Source organism: Pocillopora verrucosa, chromosome 14 (genome assembly GCF_036669915.1).
Source record: "Pocillopora verrucosa isolate sample1 chromosome 14, ASM3666991v2, whole genome shotgun sequence".
In the NCBI taxonomy this organism is placed as follows: Eukaryota; Metazoa; Cnidaria; class Anthozoa; order Scleractinia; family Pocilloporidae; genus Pocillopora; species Pocillopora verrucosa.
The window spans coordinates 19,347,323-19,368,919 of NC_089325.1; the positions used below are offsets into that span (position 1 = coordinate 19,347,323).

Sequence of the window (21,597 nt, forward strand, 5' to 3'; positions counted from 1 at the left end):
TGGAGCTGATGTCTCAGCTGTTACCGACTTCATCATTCCTAATCTGAATGCTACACTTCAATAAACTAAGAGGACATCGACAGGGCCTGATGGGTCCAAGCTCAAAGCCGCTGGAGTAATCTCTGCACCTTAAAAGTCAATCACTTGGAATCAAAGCAAGAGATCTTTGTTGTAAGGAATTTGCACTACTTGGTGGGCCCGCCATTGAAGCTCTGAACTTGGTGAAAGTTGTAAACGCTGTGGACGAGTCATACAAAGAGTATGTGCAAGCCAGACATCCAAAGCTATCCAAAGGATTGGGAAAACGTGATAGCAAATACCACATTCAACTGAAGGACAATGCTGTTCCTCATGCAGTGAACACACCTCGACGAATTGCACTGCCACTTATGCCTAAAGTTAAAGACAACCTTGTGGAACTAGAGGGACAAGGAGTAATATCAAAGGTAGGCCAACCTACAGACTGGTGTGTTCCTATTGTAGCTGTCCCAAAAAGTAACGGAGATGTTAGAGTCTGTGTGGACCAAACCAAACTTAACGACTAAGTAAAAGGCGAATGACTAATGGTACCGTCCGTGGATGATGTACTCTCTCAGTTAAGCGGTGCGAAAGTCTTTTTGAAGTTAAATGTGAACTAGGCTTCTATCCAATTGAGCTTACACCAGAATGGGCTCTGCTGACAACCTTCATAACACCATTGGGGCGGTTCTTCTATAACAGGCTACTGTTCTGAAAAACCTCTGCACCAGAGTACTTTCAAAAGAGAATGCAGTCTGTACTTGCTGGAGTGGAAGGAACAGTCAATATGATTGACGACACACTGGCGTATGGGAAAGACCAGGCAGAGCAAAATGAATGCCTCGAGAAAGTGTTACGCAAGCTTGAAGAAGCAGGAATCACCCTAACTGCTGAAAAATGCGAATACTCAAAGGCAAGGTTGACATTCCTTGGCCATGTGGTAGACGCGTCTGGGATCTGTTCGGATCCCAAGAAAATAAAGGCACTGCGTGACATTGATGAACCTACTAATGTGACAGAGCTTAGGCGCTTCCTGGGAATGACAAGTTTTCCGACAAAATAGCCAAAGTATCAAAGCTTCTGAGAGACCTGCTCAGAACAAAGAATTCCTTGGTATGGGAAAACCCACAAAAAGAATCATTCAGCGCCCTTAAGAATCTCCTTGCGAGTGAAGATGTGGTGTTGGCTCACTATGACTGTGAAGCAGAAACAAGAGTCTTAGCTGACGCATCTTCATATGGATTGAGCGCGGTTCTGGAACAGAAGCAGAAAGATCTGAACCGGAAACCTGTAGCTTACCAGTCGAGATCACTGACTGCATGTGAACAAAGGTATGCCCAAATTGAGAAAGAAGCACTCGCTACGACATGGTTGTGTGAACGCTTCAACAGCTACTTACTTGGGAAAACCTATGAAGTGCAGACAGATCACACGCCCTTACTATACCTTTTAAGCTCAAAGAAAGATCTGTATTGCTTACCTCCTCGCATTTGACGCTTCCAAATGCAGTGATGAAATACAGCTTCAACATTTTCCATGTACCTGGAAAGAATCTAAACTGTGCTGACGCCCTCTCGAGAGCTCCGAAGACGGAGCCAACAGCAAAGGATTGCACTTTAGAGGAAGAGGGAAATCTTCAAGTTAACTATGTCTTCTAGACTCTGCCTGCAATTGGAAAACGTCTAAAGGAAATGAAAATACATCTGCAAGAAGACGAAGTGTGCAATCAAATGGTGGCTTACTGTGAAAAAGGCTGGCTAGAGAAGTGTTCCTTAAAAGGCCTAGTAAAGCTAGATGCTCCCTTTGCAGCAGAACCTCCAGTTAAAAATGGATTGCTACTCAAAGGAAGTCGACTGGTCGTACCAGCCTCAATGCGGTTGGACATGTTTGACAAATTACATGCCGGTCACCAAGGTATAGTGAAATGCCATGTCCGAGCAAGAGAGAGTGTCTGGTGGCCTGGGATAGGTCGAAAACTAGAAGATCTTGTAAATGGGTGTTCCGCCACTGTTCAAAGAGAGTATGGTGAAAGTAGCTTCATCATGTCGATGCCTAATGGTCAGCTGCGCCAGGGAAAAAAACATCAACTTCCTGCCCAAAGAAATGGTAACAGAGGTCCCACAATCTTCACAGCAGCCCATGGTGAGAGCTGTAACAGTTGCCTCTGATCAGGAGAACATCACAACCTGTTCTGGTCATGTGGTGCGACTGCCACAGAGACTTGTTGCTGAATAGACCAAACACTTAGTTTACTAAGTTTGTAACATGTCGGTAATACTAACGAAAAAAGCAGAATTTGGTCGTATTTGTTGCTATTAGGACAAGTTTGTTTTGTTACTTAACTGTCTGTAGACCCACAGGGAAGGTGTAGTGTTGGGTACCCTTTGATACCATGCCTCAATTCCATGGGAGGTTCAGGTTTGATTTCGGTCATCGAACAACACAAGGTACCGTGATATAAAGCGTTTTGACAAGGATCAATTTAAACAGTCCCTTCGTGGAGCCCCTTAGTACATTGTTTTGTATTCGAGGACATTGATGATGTTGTTTATACCTGGGATGACACCTTCAATAACATTCTTGACATCCATTGTCCTTGGCGCGAAAAGTGCGTCAAATAGAGCACTTAACCACCCAAGATGACAAAGTTAGTGATTAAACAGTTTCATGTTAGAGATCGCTTATTGAAGGTCGAAAGGCATTCTGAAAATGCGGATGACTGGGCTAGTTCTCGCACTGCAAGAAACAAAGCAGTTTCTCCTTTGCACTCAGCTCAGCGTGAATTTTATATAAGAATGGCACTGAATGTGATCTGTGTAACTATTATCCCATTTCAGTGTTACCGGTTTTGTGGAAAGTCATTGAGCGCCACATACACAATACATAATACACTTTTCACTGCGATAACTTGATTTTTTTTAAGGCAGTCCGGTTTTTACATAAACCATAGCACTGAAACTACCCTCATCAAGATAACCCATGACCTCTTATTTAATTTGGACAAGGACAGGGTCTCCAGAGTGGTGCTTATCGACTATTGCAAGGCATTTGATATGGTCGACCATGAGCTATTACTGAAGAAACTGGAGGCATATGGCATCATGAATACAGAGCTTGAATGGTGTTGGTCTGAGTTTACTGGAAGGAAGCAAGTAGTTCACCTGGGTGGAAAGGAGTCAAGTGAGGTGCCAATGGAACATGGAGTTCCTCAGGGCAGTATTTTAGGCCCACTATTCTTCATACTATTCATGAACGATCTACCACTGCTCGTCAGTTCACAAGTAAACCCCTATGCTGATGACACTACCCTTACAGCATCTGCTCTCTTTAATAACTTGCCTGAACTTAAACTTTCACTAAATATCTCCTCAAATGAAATACGTCACTGGGCCGACTCATATAAACTCCCAATCAACGAGTCAAAGTCCAAAGTCTTAACAATCACCAGAAAGTGCTTGGCGTCTAAGATCAATGAGGAACTTGTCGTCACAGTTAAGGAAAATAGGCTCGTAAATGTAAAAAGTGTAACACTTTTGATTTAAGAATCAATAGTTCACTCTTATTTGATTGTCATGTTGAAAATCTTTGTAATAAGCTTGCTTCGCGCATAAGTGTTTTAAGTAAAATCAGAACGTTTCTGTCACTTAAACAGCAATTGTTGTTCTACAATGCCATCATTCACCCAGTAATGAGCTATGCTGACGTTATTTGGTCATCATGTGACAAGGAACCCCTTTACAGAGTCTTGAAATGACAGAAGCGTGCAGCTAGAATCATTTTATATGCCGACCACCTAGCACCCTCTGAGACACTTTTTAATAAGCTAGGATGGATACCTTTTTATGAACAGAGTAAAATTAACAAATGTGCTATTTTTATAAGCGCATAAATGGCGCTCTTCGGAACTATCTCAATGAACACTTAACAATTAACAATACACAACATAACAGAACCATGAGGTATGCTAGCTTTAATTCTATCTGTCCTTATTTTAAACGTGAGACTGAAGGAAGGTGTTCTTTTGCTGTATCAGCGACAAGACTTTGGAATAATGTGTCTCTAAATATCAGGAAATCAGACTCCATTAAGTCCTTAATAACTCATTTATTTAAAACGATCTTCGCAGAGCAGCAACATTTAGCCCATTTTCGGATTTAACTTTTATATTTGTCTGTATGTATATTCTGTGGAAGTTTTTAATATTACTGTAATTCAACTTCTCGCATCCCTCATAAAGTTAGGTTTTTAACTTTTATTATATTATATTTGTATTCATAGTTTGTCGTTTTATTTTCCGAGGGTCACAAGTTTATTAGCCTCTGGCTACTAAGTGTAAACCCTCTTTAAATAAAGTCTTTATTGTTATTGTTATTGTTATTATTATAATTATTATTATGATTACTAAATTCTAGTAAACATAGTCTATTAGTCTGAGAAAACAGCTGATTTTTTACACCACCACCACTGGGTATTCTGAGGAAATAAAAGATCTGATTACATGCCACCAGTGCTAGTTCTCACTGATTATAGCAAATTTCCCTTGAAGCACCACCAGTGAGAAAGATCATGTAGATCTCGGTGATGCCTCGTTACCAGTGTAACATTCTGAGCAATATCCTCAGACTTCATGCACTCAGGGGTAGTTTTATTAGATGTTGGCTGTTTTCTCAGGGTACAGTAAAGACTATCCTGTTGTTGTTTGAATGTCACACAGTCCAAGTCAACATCACTTATTTAGTATTTTGTAAGGACTATTTTTGAAAACTGTACCAAGATATGAAAAAGCTACACTACGCTTGTGTTCCATTTCAAAAATTAATCATAGCACAAAACATTGATCAATTCTCCACCCCCAGGGGTATTAACGACAGAAAAAATAAGAAAACATAAACCTGTTTAGAAATCGTTTGCTACATTAATTTGAACTTTGTTAGCTTACGGGAAATTGTGGTAAAACCTGTTGTCAAGACTTTGTAAGGAACATCCTACCCAACGTAGCAGGCACTAGGAATTACGCAGCGTACAATACTTCGTCGAACAAACAAACATGTTACCTTCTGTTGTTATCCAACATGAATTAAGTCACTTTGGTGCCACAAAACAATTCAGGTAGACCGTTCCAAAAGTTCAAATCTTTCGCAACGCCATTGCTGTCTTTGCACAGTGTTAGCGTTGACAATTCCATGTTATAGTAATTTTACGCCAACAACCTCTAAATTGAATTGTTCCAAAAACTCTGCTTTCATGAACTGAACAAAGCCCTACAGAAACTTAGATGTTTTTTGAGTATGCACTGCGCCCTCCTTCCCTCCATGTTGCAACTATGTTGCTAAGATAAACTTTCAAACCCAGCCCTAACATCTGTGTACTCGGTAAAGCAGTAAATTTCTCCACACCAATATATGTGTGCTATGTACCATGGCAGCTATGCGAGAGGATTGCATGCATTCTTTTTGCAACTGGCAATACTCTGGGTAAAGAGGTTTTTTGAAATCGCAAACTGCATAAAAAAATATGCCTTCCTATAAAATGAGAACCCGATTCCCCTCTCATGTACCCAGGAACTTTCCATCGTTAAACCCTGTGCCTTTAAGGCTGTCGGTTTATCACTTTTGTGCTGTTATTCAGTCGTTAAAAAAAATGTCCTTTTCTTAACTCCCTTTAACCTCAACAAAATGAAAATAGAAACATCAAAGCACAGTATTTATCAGTTAACACCCTCAAAAGTTGTACACTTGCTTTCGATTTTCCGACTACTCTTCTGATCGGGAAAACAAACGTAAACAACGTGCACAGACACCATGAAGGGTTGGGCATTCTCCACACAACCTCATAATGCCTTATATCACTTATTTACAAATGAATAGCCACCACGTTATTACAATCACGTTTTTGTCTCTCGGCATCCCCATTTGCTGCTACTTTCTGGCAACAAATCTAATTATTATTATTATTATTATTATTATTATTATTATTATCATTATTATTATCTCTTCTATCACAGTCTCTGCTGGCGTTCTTTTTATGCATCAGCTGGGCGCAAACCATGCACCTTGGGCATCAGTCATTCATGTCAATCATTCTGTTCACACACTAAGCACCTTTCTGAGGATTTGCACAGATCCCAGCATGCAGATCTTTTGAATCTGTGTCACAGTAGTTGCTTCTGATACTTTCTTTATGTTTTCTACTGTAACATATTATCATGTGATAATTAGCACCTTTTGTTAATTATATTATATTATATTATTATATACCTTATCTACCATGGAGAAGTCAAATTCTCCGTCGACTTTTGCATCGTCACTCCATGTGAAGAAAATCAGATTGCCTTTGATGGCCTTTCCACCCTCATCGCTCAACTTGTTTTTATCATAATACCAGAACAAAGTTCCTGCCGGCCAACATCTATCACATGAATGAAAACAGGTCCAAGACTGATTATCACCTCATTTAAAGCCGAAATCTGTTTCTAATGAAATTCCAAACTCTGCTAATATTTGTTTAAACGATGGCTTGTCATATTTTATTCATCTGGCTAAAAGTCGGATCGCCTGAAATCCACCCATCTCAAATATAATCCATCTGACTATGAAGTAGATGCGGAACATCTGAAGCGACTTCATCTGTTCTGGAACCTTGTCAAGAACTTCGCGGAATATTCTACAGCCTGTGGTTGCACACCATACTGCGAAGTTAAGCTGTTGAGGCCAGTAACCCATATGTTCAGCCCTACGAGCCATCTCTTTGATTTTGCGCCTTAAGAATGCTGAATTTTCGTCCTTGTAAATATTCCTCTGAATTTTGCATTGAAGTATTGACTTTAGGTAACAAAGATCTTAAACTTCTCGTTGAAGATGAATTATGGAGAGCATCTCAAGTAAGTAATACACCTCAAATAGAAAAAAAAAATTAATTGAGTAAGGTGTGTAGTGGCAAAAGTAAAGCACTTCAACTAAGGAAAGCGCCCTAAGTTAGTTGGCACCTGAAGTAAAGTACCTCTACTATTTTAGGCATATGAAGCAAGCAGAGCACCCAACGTCAATACAGCACTGAGAGGAAGTAAAGTATCTCAAATGAGTAAAGCACATGAAATAAAAGAAAATCTTCAGTCAGTAAAGCTTCCAGAATAAAAAAAGCATCTTAACCCTTTACCTCTTCCTAATGGCTAGCACGTTATTTCTCCTTATAGTATCACCCCTGAATGACACAAAGGTCACGAGAATAAGGAAGATGTCTCCAATTTAAGAAACACTTGATTGTTAAAAACTTCTTCTTGTCAGCACCTCAGGAAATATAAAGAAAACAGTATGGAGAATGTGCATGCTGATGCTAGGGTGCAAAGGGTTACATTAAGTAAAGGACCTGAGGTAGGGAAAGCATCTCAAGTAAGTAAAGCACTTAGAGTAGAAAAAGGAGATTAACTGGGTGTGGCATGGAAAGGCAGAAAAGCATGTTAAGTAAATAACGCAAGTGAGTGAAAGACCTCCAAGACGAAAACCACCTCAGGTAAGGAAAGCCCCTGTAATAAGTAAAGTAGAAGTACTTCAAGTAAGTTAACCATCTCAAAAAGGTAAAGCACCTGAAGTAGGTAGAGCATCTCAAGTACGGTAAGCGCCTTAAGTACATAAGGAACTTCAAGTGAAGCATCTCATGTGAGAATAGCACCTAAAGAACCTGAAGCATGTAAGTACCTGAAGTAAGAAAAGAGCCACAAGTAATAAACAAGCCTGAAGTAAAGGATCTCAAGTGGGTAAGGAACTTTAAGAAAGGAAAGCACCTCAAGTAAGTAAAGCACTTAGGGTAAAGCATCTCAGGAAACAAAACCACCTGCAGTAGCGAAAGTGCTTTTAGTAAGGCACCTGAAGCAAATTACCTCAACTACTTTAAGCATGTGAACCAAGCAGGGCACCTAAAACCAGTAAAGCATCGAAAGGAAGTAAGGTAACTCAAATGACTAAAGAACATCAAATTACAAAAGAATCTCAAGTAAAGGATCTAAAATAAAAAAGCATCGGAAGCAAAGCATCTTAAACCTTTACCTCCTACAAGTGACTAACGACGAATTTCTCCTACGTTATCACCCATAAATTACACATAAAGGTCACGAGAATAAAGGAAATGATCACCAACTTAAGAAACCCTTGATTGTTAAAAAAAATTCTCCCTGTCAGCACCTTAGAAAATGTATAGAGAATAGCATGGAGAATGTGCAAACTGATGTTAGGGTGCAAAGGGTTACATTAGGTAAAGGAACTGAGGTAAGGAAAGCATCTCAAGTAAGTAAAGCACCTTAAAGCCTTAAGCACCTGTGTGGCCTAAGGACCTCCCACAAGGATTTAGCTCGCCAGATTAACATCGAAGGATTCTCAGTTACTGCCTTTCAAAGAGCAAGCCAATGCTATCAATGCCACTCTCCTCAAACCACTCGAGGACCATAAACTACCAGCTCCTCTTGAATGGGTTCCTCTCGAGTCTGACTCGCCTGAGATCTTAAGGGTAATCGAACAGCGCGTGCAAAGAGCACTGGATGTCCTCAATCCAAGGAAGGCCTGCGGAACGGAGAGAACACCCAGCTGGCTGGTGAAAGAATACTGCGACCTGATGGCCCATCCCATCACGGAAATCCTAAATGCTTCCTACGCTGCACAGCGTCTTCCTACCATCTGGAAAATGGCTGACGTGACTCCCCTTCCCAAAAAAAAACCAGTGGTCAACATCCAAAAGGAATTTAGACCGATATCCCTGACCCCCTGTATTTCTAAAGTGGCGGAGGAGTTCGTCGTGGATGGTTTCGTGAAACCTGCGGTCATGAAAATCCTTAATGACAACCAGTATGGAGCCATCCCAAATTCCTCAACTATAATGTTGCTAATTAGCATGCTATACAGCTGCTCCTTGGGTACGCATGGAAATGGAGCCACCGTAAGAACATTATTATTCGACTACCGTAAAGCGTTTGATTTGATAGATCATAGTATACTCCTTAGAAAGTTGCGTAACCAGTGTAAATTACCAGCTAGCATTAACAACTGGATTATAGATTTTTTATCGGACAGATCCCAGTGGATTGAATTTGCATCAGAGTGTTTTTATGAATGGGGCCCAGTCTCCACCGGCATACCACAGGGTACCAAACTAGGCCCATGGTTATTCGTCTTAATGATTAGTGACCTTGATACGAATGCACAGCAATGGAAATATGTGGACAACACCATGGTGTTTGAGGTAGTAGTAAAGGGCAGAGAAAGTCACGCGCAAGCAATAGCTAACAGAGTAATTGAGTGTTCTCGCGAGAACAGGGTCCAACTTAACGCCGATAAGTGCAAAGAACTCAGGATCTCCTCTGCTAAAGAGCAAAGAGTCTTTTATCCCGTCATCATAGAAGGAAAGGAGGTAGAGTTAGTCACTTGTACAAAGCTACTAGGCCTCACAATAACAAATGATCTAACGTGGTACGACCATGTAACTGAGATAACCAAAAAGGCTAGCAAGAAACTCTATTTGCTAACTCAGTTAAAGAGAGCGGGAGTTCCGAAACAAGATCTAGCACTGTTCTACGTATTGCGCGTGAGATCTGTTATTGATTATGCTGCACCTGTCTTTTTTAACGGTCTTCCCCAGTACTTAAAGAAAGAGCTAGTACGGCTCGAGAAAAGAGTTATATCAATATTAACCTCAGGAAAGTGCAACTCGGCAATAGAGGTGGGGCTAACACTCATTTTGGAGCAATATTACGTACTATGTAGCAGGCTTTTTGACAACATTGTGAGTGATCCAAATCATAAATTGAAGGCGCTTTTTCCACCAGACCATGACAACTTACGTTATAACCAAAGAAGAGAGCGCCTTTTTAATATGCCAAGGCTTTGCACGAATAGAACAAGTGATACTTTTATATATGCGATGTCGAAACAGTCCAGGCTGTAGTTTTATCCCACTTATATTCATGCTTTATATTTTAACATATTTCAATATGAATATGTCATATAGAGTTTTTTATATTATCTTAAAATTCAGTTTTCGATTTATTTTCTAGGATTCATTTGTAATTTTCAAGCATTGTAAAGTTTTTGTAAATAATTGCGTAATTCAGCCTTTGGCTGCGATGCAGTTTTAATAAACTATCTATCCTATCCTATCCTAAGTAAAGCACCTCAAGAAAAGCATCTCAAGTAACGAAAGCATCTCAATTAAGCAAAGCACCTCAAGTAGGATAAGGATATCAATTGGGTAAGGTGTGGAAGGGGAGAAGAGTGCATTAAGTATATAAAGCACGTGAAGTAAGTACTGCACCTTGAGTTTGTGAAGGACCTCAAGGAGGAAAACCACCTCAGCTAAGGAAAACATCTCAAGTAAGCTGTGCCTTAAGTTCATAAAGGACTTCAAGAGAGTAAACCATCTCCAGTAAGTAAAGAACCTAAGGCAACAAAAGCACCTCAAACGGGTAAGCACCTAAAGTAGGTAAAGGGCCATAAGTAATAAACACACGGGAACATATCGGGAACAATATCGGGAACAAAGAATGAAATGGCGATCAGTCACGTTCTCTTGTGCTCCGTCTTATTTACCTGTTTTCTCCTCATACTGAGACATCCTAGGAAATTTGACGATGCACAGAGGTGTGTAAGCACCCAGAGCTTCGATTTGGACAGTCTGAGTCAAGGAAGTCTCTTCCATGGGTCTGCAAATGAAAGTTTCTTGCCGTGTGTTCTTTCAAGTTGGGATCATCAAGACTCCAACACATGGGATATTTGTATATTTTTGAACGTGCATGACATCCCCAGAGGTGCAAACAACAAAGCTCCTATCGTCCCTTAGGAACCCGACAGCAAAACTTGTCTCATTATCTACACCAAGCGAAGCAAACGATCTCGCCGCCTTTGCTTATATTACGCAAATTGTTGTACCTGCTTCCATCTTTCTCTCATACGTTGTGGAGACATTGAGTCTGAGTAAATCTATATTAATGTCTCCATTGTGAGTCCCAAAAATGTAAAAAATGTGAGCGGACCTCAAGAAAAAATCAGAAGCAAATAAATTTTAGTTCCTGCTTTGATCTTTTCCACGTAAAATGCGTTTGCCTATCAAATGATATCACGACCACTCAAAGTAAGTTCAAATGTACCCGATGTTTGTGGACTGAGTTGCCTTGCCATGCAAATCACGATTTTTATAATACGGATCATGAGCTGTTTGCTAGTAGTGAAAGCCCTTCTAACATCTCAGCAACACTGGATCCTGGCCCAGACGAGCACTTACAATCTCTCATCATGAGGCCAAAACACCTAAAGGTGATGCACCTCAATACACAAAGCATGGTTTCAGCATTTGGTGAACTCCTTCTAACAATAAAGCAATATCCGTTTAACGTGATAAGCATGAGTGAAACCTGGCCAAAGGACAACCCTCTTTTACTGAACCATGTGACCATACCGGGTTATAATTGCGAATTTAGAAGCCGTAATTCCATCAGAGGTGGAGGTGTGGGAGCTTACATAAAGGAAACTTTGACTTATAAACGTAAAAGTGACATCGAGGCTAAAGAACTCGACCTTGAACATCTGTGGCTTGAATTTCCCGGTAGAAATAAAAATAGCAAGCTTCTTTTAGGAACAATGTATCGCTCGGAAAGAATGCTAAACTCAACGAAATGGCTAGAGCGTTTTAAGAACCTCCTTGGTCATCTAACAGCAACCTGGGATGGTCCTATAGTTGTGAAAGGAGACATCAACATAGATTTACTCAGACCAAATAAACCTATAACTAGCCAATATCAAGACAGATTATCTTCACTAAACTTACATCAACATGTACATAAACCAACCAGGACAACAGACAAGACGAGCACACTTATCGATCATATAATCTCCAACCTTCCAGAACGTAATCCACACACAGATGTTCTTCCATGTCCTTTAGTCAGCGATCACGACGCCGTCTACGCAACTATTAACATCAAAGTTACCAGATTCCAAATAAGGCACAAATTCATCAGAAATTTGAAGAACTTTGATGAATCTTCCTTTATTGAAGACTTTAAAACACTACCATTTGCAGCCTCCTTTGGAGTCTGCGATCCGGATGAAAAGCTCGAAATATTAAGTTCATTGATCAAGTAATGTATCGATAGGCATGCACCATTAGAATTAACGAAGGTCACCCGACCACCTGCACCGTGGCTTAAAGATCCAGCCATTGCGGAACTCAAGGAACAAAGAGACCGCCTACGATCTGTAGCAAGAACGAGTAACAACAACAGAGAAACTTGGGAAAAGTTCCATGCGGCCCCGGCGTAATCGCCTTAAAGAATTAATTAAGTCAACCAAGAGAAACTTCATGGAAAGAATGTTGTCATCTAAGAAACCAAAAGAAGTTTGGAAAATAATTCACCGTATCCTACATCCGAGCCCGCAGCGAATAACTATGCAACTGGACAAGCTAAACAATTTCTTTGCATCCACAGCCGAATGCACCATTGGTATCAACGCCCACCATGTTGATGATTACACCTCAATTATAAACTTGATTCAATCACTCGCTGCAAACTTTGATAACGGTTTTCAAATCAGGACCGTTACTCTTAAAGAGGTAATTCATGAGTTACGCAGAATTCGATCAAACCGTTCAACTGGTCCTGATAAAATCCCTGCAAACATGATCAAAATGGTTGCAGATTATCTAGGGTCTCCGCTTACTGATGTCATCAACACCTGCATCAAAAACTTGTACTTTTCATCTGCTTGGAAGCTCGCGCGCATCTGCGCGATTCCTAAAGGGAGCCAAATTAAATCCGAGAAAGACTTACGACCTATATCAACATTACCAGTGCTTTCAAAGGTTTATGAACGACTGGTTTTCCGTCAGCTGTCTGTTTTAATTGATAAGAACAATGTTCTCAACAAAAACATTTCTGCCTATCGAAAGGGACAGTCGACTACTACTGTACTTCAAGCTATACGAGACGACATAGTAAAAGCCATGAAACGTTCGGAGGTAATTATGATGATCTTAGCCGACTTTTCCAAAGCCTTCGATACGATCTGTTTCAGAAATCTTATCAGCAAGATGAATAAACTAGGTTTCCCTAGAGACTTCCTGATATGGACACAATCATATTAGGCATCGTAAACAATTTGTACAGATCGATGCCACGTGCTCAGAGGTTAAAAATTTGAATTTTGGGGTTCCGCAAGGCTCCATCTTGGATCCGGTGCTATTCAATATTTATGTTGCTTATCTTCATGAGATCGTAAATGTCAAATGCTTCCAGTATGCGGACGACACAAAAATCTACGATCATGCTAAAATATCTGACCTAAATAACTGTAGAAACACTATCTCCCAATCAATTAATAAATTAAGTGCCTGGTCTAAGCAGAGTACCCTTGCCTTTAACAACGACAAAACCAAGGTTATGATCCTATCCACCCCGCAAATGTCCAGAGTACATCACCTTGATGAGTATGATCCAAACATCGTAGTCAGTTGTTAGAAACTAGAACGTATTAAATCTTGCAAACTTCTTGGAGTTCACATCAATGAACATCTTAAGTGGGACGATCACATCAAACACACGGTATCTGGATGCTACGCCACTCTATCGATACTAAGAAAATTGAAATACCTTGCCAAATATGAGCTTAGAAAGCAACTGGTAGAAACATTGATTTTGTCAAAGCTAGATTACGCCGATCTGGTTTTTTTTTCCTTTACCACAATTCTTACTTCGACGTTTGCAACGAGTTCAATTTGCTGCCGCAAGTTTTGTACTCAGTCACTATGTCAAGAACTTTCGGGATGTACTTAAAAACGGATGGCTTTCAATCAATGAGAGAAGAGATTTGAACCTCCTGGAATCATGCTTTAAAGCTTTGCATAACACTGAGACTTGGCCATATTATCTTAAAATAATAAAACAGGAATGCCGCAAGGAGCTGCGCTCAAGCAATTCAATTAGATTAGTGGTCCCGACCGAAAACAGCACTTTCCAAGATAACGCGTCGAAGCTATTTAACAATTTACCAGAATCTATTAGAAACTTTAAAGGCTATAGACCCTTTTTAAGACTTTCAAGGAATTTTTTATGTAACAGAGTACAGAGTGACAAGTTAGTTTTACTGTAATTTTCATTCTGTTAATCCTACTTCTACTTATAATTGCATATTGCGTAATTTGTGAAATAACTTAATTTGATTTTTCTTTTTTTAATTTTAATTGTAATTGATGTATTTTAACAGGGAAGAGCCACCTGGTGGATCTGCTAATAAACCATTATTATTATTACTATTATTATTATTATTACTATTATTATTATTATTATTATTATTATTAAACACACCTGAAGTAAAGGATCTCAAGAAAGTAAAGCATAACAAGTAAGGAAAGCGCCTGAAGGAAGTAGGGCACCTGAAGTAAAGTACCTTAACTACTTTAAGCCTTTGAAGTTAGCAGAGCACCTAAGGTCTGCAAATCACCAGAACGAAGTAAAGAATCTTAATGCATGGAAGCACATCAAGTAACAAAAGAGTCTCAAGTACCGATAAACAAACCTTTTGAAGCAAAAAAACCATCTCAGGTAAGGAAAGCATCTTAAGGAAAGGACCTCTTGCAAGTAAAGCATCTGAAGTAAGTAAAGTACCTCAAGAAGAAAAAAGAAAACAATTGAATAAGGCGCAAAAGGGGAGAAAGGCACCTTAAGTAAATAAAGTACCCGAAGTTAGTACACCACCTTAAGTTAGTGAAAGACCTCAAGGAAGAAAACCTCCTCAAGTAAGGAAACCATCTGACATAAGTAAAGTACCTCAAGTAAGTAAACCATCTCAAGTAAGTAAAGGGCCTCAAGTTAGGGAAGCACATTAAGGAAGTTGCCTACATGCTAATACACCATTCCGTGATTGTCTCCTCTTTATGGTATTCAGCCATGAAGTATATACCCTTTGAGTGAGCAGTTTAATCTTCTTTAAGAGAATTGGGCTCAGAGGAAAATGAGAAAGAGGAAATGGGGTAACGGCAGACTGTAGAAGCTATTGGTTTAGATTCCAGAGACGGCCTCCTGCTTCTACTCCTGATCCAGCAGCTGATTGTACAGGTTACTACACTTAAGCCGGGAGGGCTACAAAACAAAGAAAACAGAAATGTTTTGAAACCCCTAGTATCTCCTTTTTTTTTTAAAGAAAAGTACCCATTTTGTCTCCCCTAACATGCAACACACCTTAAACAACTTTTCCAAATTTTCCCTGATCTACTTAACGACAAAAATATGCCAAACACGTTTCTTTTCATACTGCTTTGATATTTTTGGTGTTTGAAAAATGTTCTTTGCTTATTATTTTAAGTGAAAACAAAATTATTTAACAACCATTGTACTATTCACTTGTTCCAAAATAACTTAAGAAATCAAGAGTAAAAATACATACTTGATGTGTTATATTTTGCAACTTTTTTAAGACCATTACTTGACCCTGAGGTTACTAAAAACACATGCACATGAATCAAATATCCACATACCTCTTAAAAATCCAGAGAAATAATGAAGAAATGATATTATATGAAAATACAAACAAATATGAAATGTTCACATTATGCAATTTTTAAGCTCGTGATGTTTCAAGGTTTAAACTATATCGTCGCTCATTAAAAAGAGGGAGAAAGTAAACGTGATATTTATTTCTGTCTGTAACCTTGTCTTACCTTTTAAAAATTGGTTTTAGCTACCAAAATGGTACTCACTTTGCAATTGGAGTTAAATACAAAGGATGATAGTCACGAGTTTTTGACAAGGTTCAGCTCTCAGCAGTGGGTATTCATCACATGACCATGTATCACATACACTGGAGGTACTTGACTTCCATCTACCTGTATCAAGATACACTTACAGTGGCATTGAAGTAAATGTAGTCAGGAGCTCAACCTCTCGTTTCTTTAATAAGCTACTCCAGCTGAAATCGTCAAGGGAAGACTTGGTACTATTCCTTGTAACATGCAAGATGTATGGGCCAGTAGTTCCAGGCTTTTGTGAACATAGACTTCTGTACTGTGCTTTGATACTTCAAGTAAGTAGCAACGTAATAGGTTTTCTTATTGCAGCTGGAATGCATGTCTGTCATGCAACCCATAGCATATATTTAAAACAGAATCTTGCTCTCTTAATTTTGGCAAATACTTTCATTTTGAATGAGTAAAACTCTTGAATTTTTCTGATCATGGTAAAATGGACAAAACATATTGTCATGGAATTTTGAATGACACACGTATAATAATGTAGTCGTGAAAAAGGATGCTTATCAGAAACCATCTGTAAATATAGCAATATATAAAACCTTCATACTTAAGGATCTCAGGATTTCTATGGCCAGCTTCCTCAAGTATTTAAATCCCTGCTGATTGCTTGTTTGTCCCCTAGGATTATGATAATCTCAACTGTGTTTTTAGGAACAGAAAGGATATTATTTAAATTGTAGAATAGTACATTATGACGTCTACCCTTACTTAAAAATTAAAGTTCATTGCAAATCAGAGCTAAAGTATAGGCTATAAGAAAGAAGGATTTCATGTGTCACAACATTCATGGATAAATTGGTTTACAGAATGGCTGTCTCTGTTTTTACCCCACCTTATTGCACAATCAGAGCTGAGGACAGTTTTTCATATCCACAAAGGATAGGAAAGTCTTTGAAACCACACAAACTCCCTGTGAGATTTTGTGCATTAGGAATTCATGTCTGTAGCTGCAGAGATCTGTTATATCCACTCTCCAAACGCTACTACCAGAGTGGCAGATTTTTCCGCACTTGGTCGGATTTATGCTTTACATGATATTAGTATATCCAACTCTGGTACTGGCAAAGAGGATTGCCACTCTTAGAGCGATTGAGTCATTCTACTCCAGCTCAAAAGACTAAAATTTAAAACCATTCTACAAATGATTTGATCAATAATTGATCGCTAACGACATCAAAGATGAAAAAAGGATCACCATAAACCAAAGTTTTTCAAACTAAGCCAAGTTAAGTATGCTTTAAAAGGAGCCATTGAGTAAGAATTAGACCGCTTAGAATATGTGGGAATAATTGAAAAGGTATACAACAGTCTGATATGCTATATCCAAAAATGGTTTATTTTTAAGGCTGAGAAAATTTGTCCTGCTAGGAGTTTGCCTTCTGGTCAAGAGATGTAGGTAATTGGAAGATGGTGATGACTGTTTCTCTTCTTATGGGACATTTGATACTATGAGGGACCAAAACAATTTTGGGGGTGTTCAGTGAGATAGAGGCATTTCCTTTCTTACCCTTCCTTAACACTTCTTATTGTATTTATGCACCCTGTAAAAATAGCATTTTTTCCATTGCAGTGTTTGCTAAGCAAAGACGGAGTGTCAGGTATTTCTTTTACCCAAGCACAAAGTTTTTATGCAGGCCACGTGAATTTTTTTATATTGGACTTTTGCTTGGTTTCTCCTTTCTGCAATATTTTGAATCACGAGCTACATAGACACCACTTGTGGAATGGGTTGACCGGGAGCTGTTGGAATGACATCCTTAAGATCGTGAGATATCAGATACTGGGCTGGTGAATACTGGTATCCCTGTTGGGATGGTTTCCTCATGCCAAAAGAGTCAAAGCCAAGCCAGGTACTGGTCCTGAAAACAAGATTTCTTGAGACTCGTATATGACTGTGATGGCTGTCTTAGCTGATGTGTTTCTTAAAGACTTAAGCTCCATATAGTCACTATAATGGTCCACAAGCATGGGATAATTACTGCCATTTTGTTGAAACATAAACATTGTTTACCCATGGCTGAGAGTGTATGGCATGTGACTGCATGTGTTTAGGTATTGAGAACAAACACCACATGACAAGCATGTTTACCTAATTGCTGCTTGCATTTCTGGCCAGTAAACAGAGTCCTGTTCCCTTTGTGTGCTTTCTGTATCTTTGATAACATTTCAGTTTGCATCAAGGTAATCATAATGACTTGATGAGGTTTGAACAGTACTCCAAACTATATTACCAGTTCTTATTCAACCAGCTGTTAACAGTTACTCTTTGAGCATAAATGTACTTAGTGTTTAATCGCAACCATCTCTTATCTTGGTCTGTTGTCTACTTGGTATGTACCTGTGTTGTTTTGAAAGTGAGCAAGATCTTGTTAAAGGCAAAAGAGTTAGATCCACCCACCTCAGTTTCAGTCATCTATGCAATTATTTCATTTTCTTTAAACACTGTCATGTCAAAGTCATCTGAAAAAACAAGTAACGGTGATGAATCAAAAATAAAATGATTGTAAAATTGTAAAGGTAAACTTAATCCCACAAAAGACTTAGAGCCCCTATCAAGATAAAGAGAGGGCTCATTAATCACGAGGGCCTAGACAGAGAACCCACATTTCTAAAAGCCACAGTCCAGATTTTTTAACATATCAACATTGCAAACAAAATACCTCTGCCAATCCATCGCTGTTTAAATCACACATTACCAAAGAGCAAACATAGTCACATGAATGGGACACAAGAATAAAATTAATATTTTTGTTTCTGCTTTTCCAAAGAATCAAAAGCAACAATTACACTTGTAGATAGGTTACTACGCTCTTAGGTTTTGAGATGCAAAATCTACCTTTAATACTGTTTAAAGCAGCACATGACGTTAATGGTGCCAATAATCAATAAGTATCATAGTTTGTCTCACTATGTGCTTACTTCCAAATACAGCTGCAAGATTTCAACCACATACTGAGAGCAAGAAAAATACTTCTCGAAACTCACTTGTCCCCACTTGAACAAGTGCACAACTTATTTAACTTGTACTGACCACAAACTTGCTTGTCCAAAAAAGACTGGCAATAAAAACTATTGGGTAAAAGGTTGGACTCACAAGCAAGTTTGTGGTCAGTACAAGTTAAATAAATTGTGCACTTGTGCACCTGTGAATGAAAGGGTTCGCTTTTTAACCCTAAAAACTCATTTCCAAAAACCTCTCAAGGAGGAGTGCTTTTTTGAGGATGTATTGAAATGTGACTATGAGAAATTCTGCATTATCTCCTGATTTTTTTTTCCTCTCCATAAGTCAGTATTGCGGATCTGCCAGGCAAAGAAGTTTGGGGGTGTTCCAACAAGAAGTGTGTCACATCCAGCAGTGTTCTGAGGCCAGCCACAAAAGCAGAGACTTGTTGGTTGATGTTTAAAATGCTAATGTTTGTGTCATGACCTGCAATTTCTTGGAATTTGGACCATGACCTAGAACCATGACCTTGGAATATGAACTCAGAAAATGAACTGTTTTGTTAACTCTAACTTGGAATTGTATTGATATGTTTTTTGTTTGGGTCGTGAGAGAAGGACAAATAAAATAAGTGCGTGACCCAACACTTTCACAAATGGTGAAAATTCTTACAGTTGTAAAATATTACTTCTGATACTGCTTTTATGGCCAGTTCGGTTAATCATGAAGATCTGCAGCTGCAGTTATCAACTTCGTCCGTTTCAGGATCTATGTACCGCTTTTTCTGTTTGATGGTAATTGATGACACTTCAAGTTTAAAAGACTTGCATATGTCACTGAGCATCTGTGCGCTCGCCGGTTTGAAAAACCTCTATGTGGTGCTTTTCCTGTTTCCCGTTCAGTTGGGTTTTTTGAGCAGTGGAAGATTTCATTGCCTCCCATTGATAACATGGAACGAGAATCCACCGATGTTGTCGGTGTTGCAGTGACTTCTATTGGGTTGTCAGACGTCGTAATACCCTGCTCTCTTTTTATACATCCATCTTCAGGACACGAGAAGAGTTCACTGCGATATCCCACATCGTCATCGTCTTGTTCTCCTGTATCTTCAGTCGCGCCCACTATCACTTGGTCTTCTGCCAGCTGCGTCTGGGCTGATTTTCTCCTTGCTGTGACTGGAGTAAATTCAGCTTTTGGAACTTTAGCCTCCTTTTGTATGTTAAGCACTGGGACGGAGTAGTTTCTGGAAAATTAAAGTTACTCCAAGGCAAAAATTTACCAGGCCTAACTCCGAACGACCTCCAGACTCTCATTCTTTCATTGCTGAAGCTGTCGCTATCCCACTTTGGAGACACCAATTTAGGAATAGTCTGTGTGTCGCATAACATCACCCTTTCACCGGGTACACCACCCGAGACCTCTACAGTGGTCTTTATTTGGTCGGCAGTCTCGACATCATAACCAGAATTTAGATAAACTCGAATATGATTCTTGATCGCAGCTGCTTTACAGTCGCAAGATCCTTTGCCCCCTTGGGGATCCGAGAAATCTAACCCTACGCTGATATCGTGATTTCTGGCCACTTGCTGAATTACCAGTAATATTGATTCGCTATGGTAGCATCCAGCATTGTCCTGTCTGAAGTGGACGCGATCGACTTTGGGCATTGTTTCCTTGAGCTGTTTCAGCACGTCATCAGTCACAGCCAAAACTGTGTTGCTATCTTGGTTACCGCTTTGAAAAATGTGGACGAATGACAGCGTTTGAAGTTGACCTACGCACATTCTCACATTCTGCGCACATACCTCGCTTTCCAAACCACTCGGTTTAACTCTCGCGGTATTTTCTTGGGAGGTATTTAATGGCCCAATCCAAAACTCAAATCACAGAATGGGTCTAGATGTTTTAAGAGGCGATCTCTGTAAGAGCGGTCCAGGGCATTTCGCATCGGAAAAAAGTTTTTCCTCAAACTTTACCCAATAAACTATCTTTGGTAACAAGTAAATAAAACCACATTAGTTTTTGGAAATACCTCAAAATAAAATTTTTAGAGCTCTCAAAAGTCAAAGCTGCAAAAGGCCCTTTTTTGACCTCTTGCGACATCGAAAATTTCAAATGTTGAATAGCCCGGTCCTCGTATCACACCGCATGCAACAAAAAATATTTTGTATTCTTAAAGTGTGTGATATATAAGGTGTATAAAATGCATTTCAATTTTGATATTCGTTTATTCAGAGGCTCGTCATAATTTATTTAAAAACACTCGTTGGACAGCTTTCTGAAATTGGTTAAAAGTACTCTTTCTTTCTCGATTGATATTGCTCAAGTCCAGACCAGACCATTAAAAACTCCGCTTGATTTCTGCTAATAAGATGTTTGGCTGCAGAAAAATATAAAAACATCTTGCACTTATTGATTTTCTTCGCCGAGGTGACTTCCAACATTTAGCGATATTGCAAGCGTGACAGCCGATTATGCAAATTAGTTCATTGAGCAAACTCCGACCGTTTTATGTGAGTAGCTCAATAAATCTTAGAAGTAGAAAATATAATAGAAAATATAGTAGGACAGAGCTTTAAACCACACCGATTAATACCTTAAACATTTTAAAAGGCCAAAATTTGACAAATTTTATTATCTCGTGACGAAAGACGTCAACAACAACGTATCGAATATCATAATTTGATTAGCGCTCGCAAACCCCTTTTTTAAAAATTTGGCTTCTGTTATTTCATATTTGAGTTCTGATGGCTTACGCTATTCAAACCTGTATGAACATTTCAAAATTAAACTACAGGATTCTATTTAGTGTAACCGGCGATAACAGCACACACTAAATTCACCGTGACCACTGT

At 39.2% G+C, this 21,597-nt stretch overlaps 1 protein-coding gene across 1 annotated transcript; it reads left to right on the forward strand.

Annotated features, from left to right (window-relative positions):
* The first annotated feature begins 9,180 nt into the window (after positions 1 to 9,180).
* Positions 9,181 to 9,948, forward strand: LOC136277970 (uncharacterized). The gene has a single exon (XM_066160960.1). The coding sequence runs from the start codon at positions 9,181 to 9,183 to the stop codon at positions 9,946 to 9,948; it is 768 nt and encodes a 255-aa protein (XP_066017057.1).
* Positions 9,949 to 21,597: the final 11,649 nt, after the last annotated feature.

What these genes read in the sequence shown, in the direction of transcription:
- LOC136277970 (XM_066160960.1), top strand. Translation starts at nt 9,181, where the DNA reads ATGATTAGTGACCTTGATACGAATGCACAGCAATGGAAATATGTGGAC.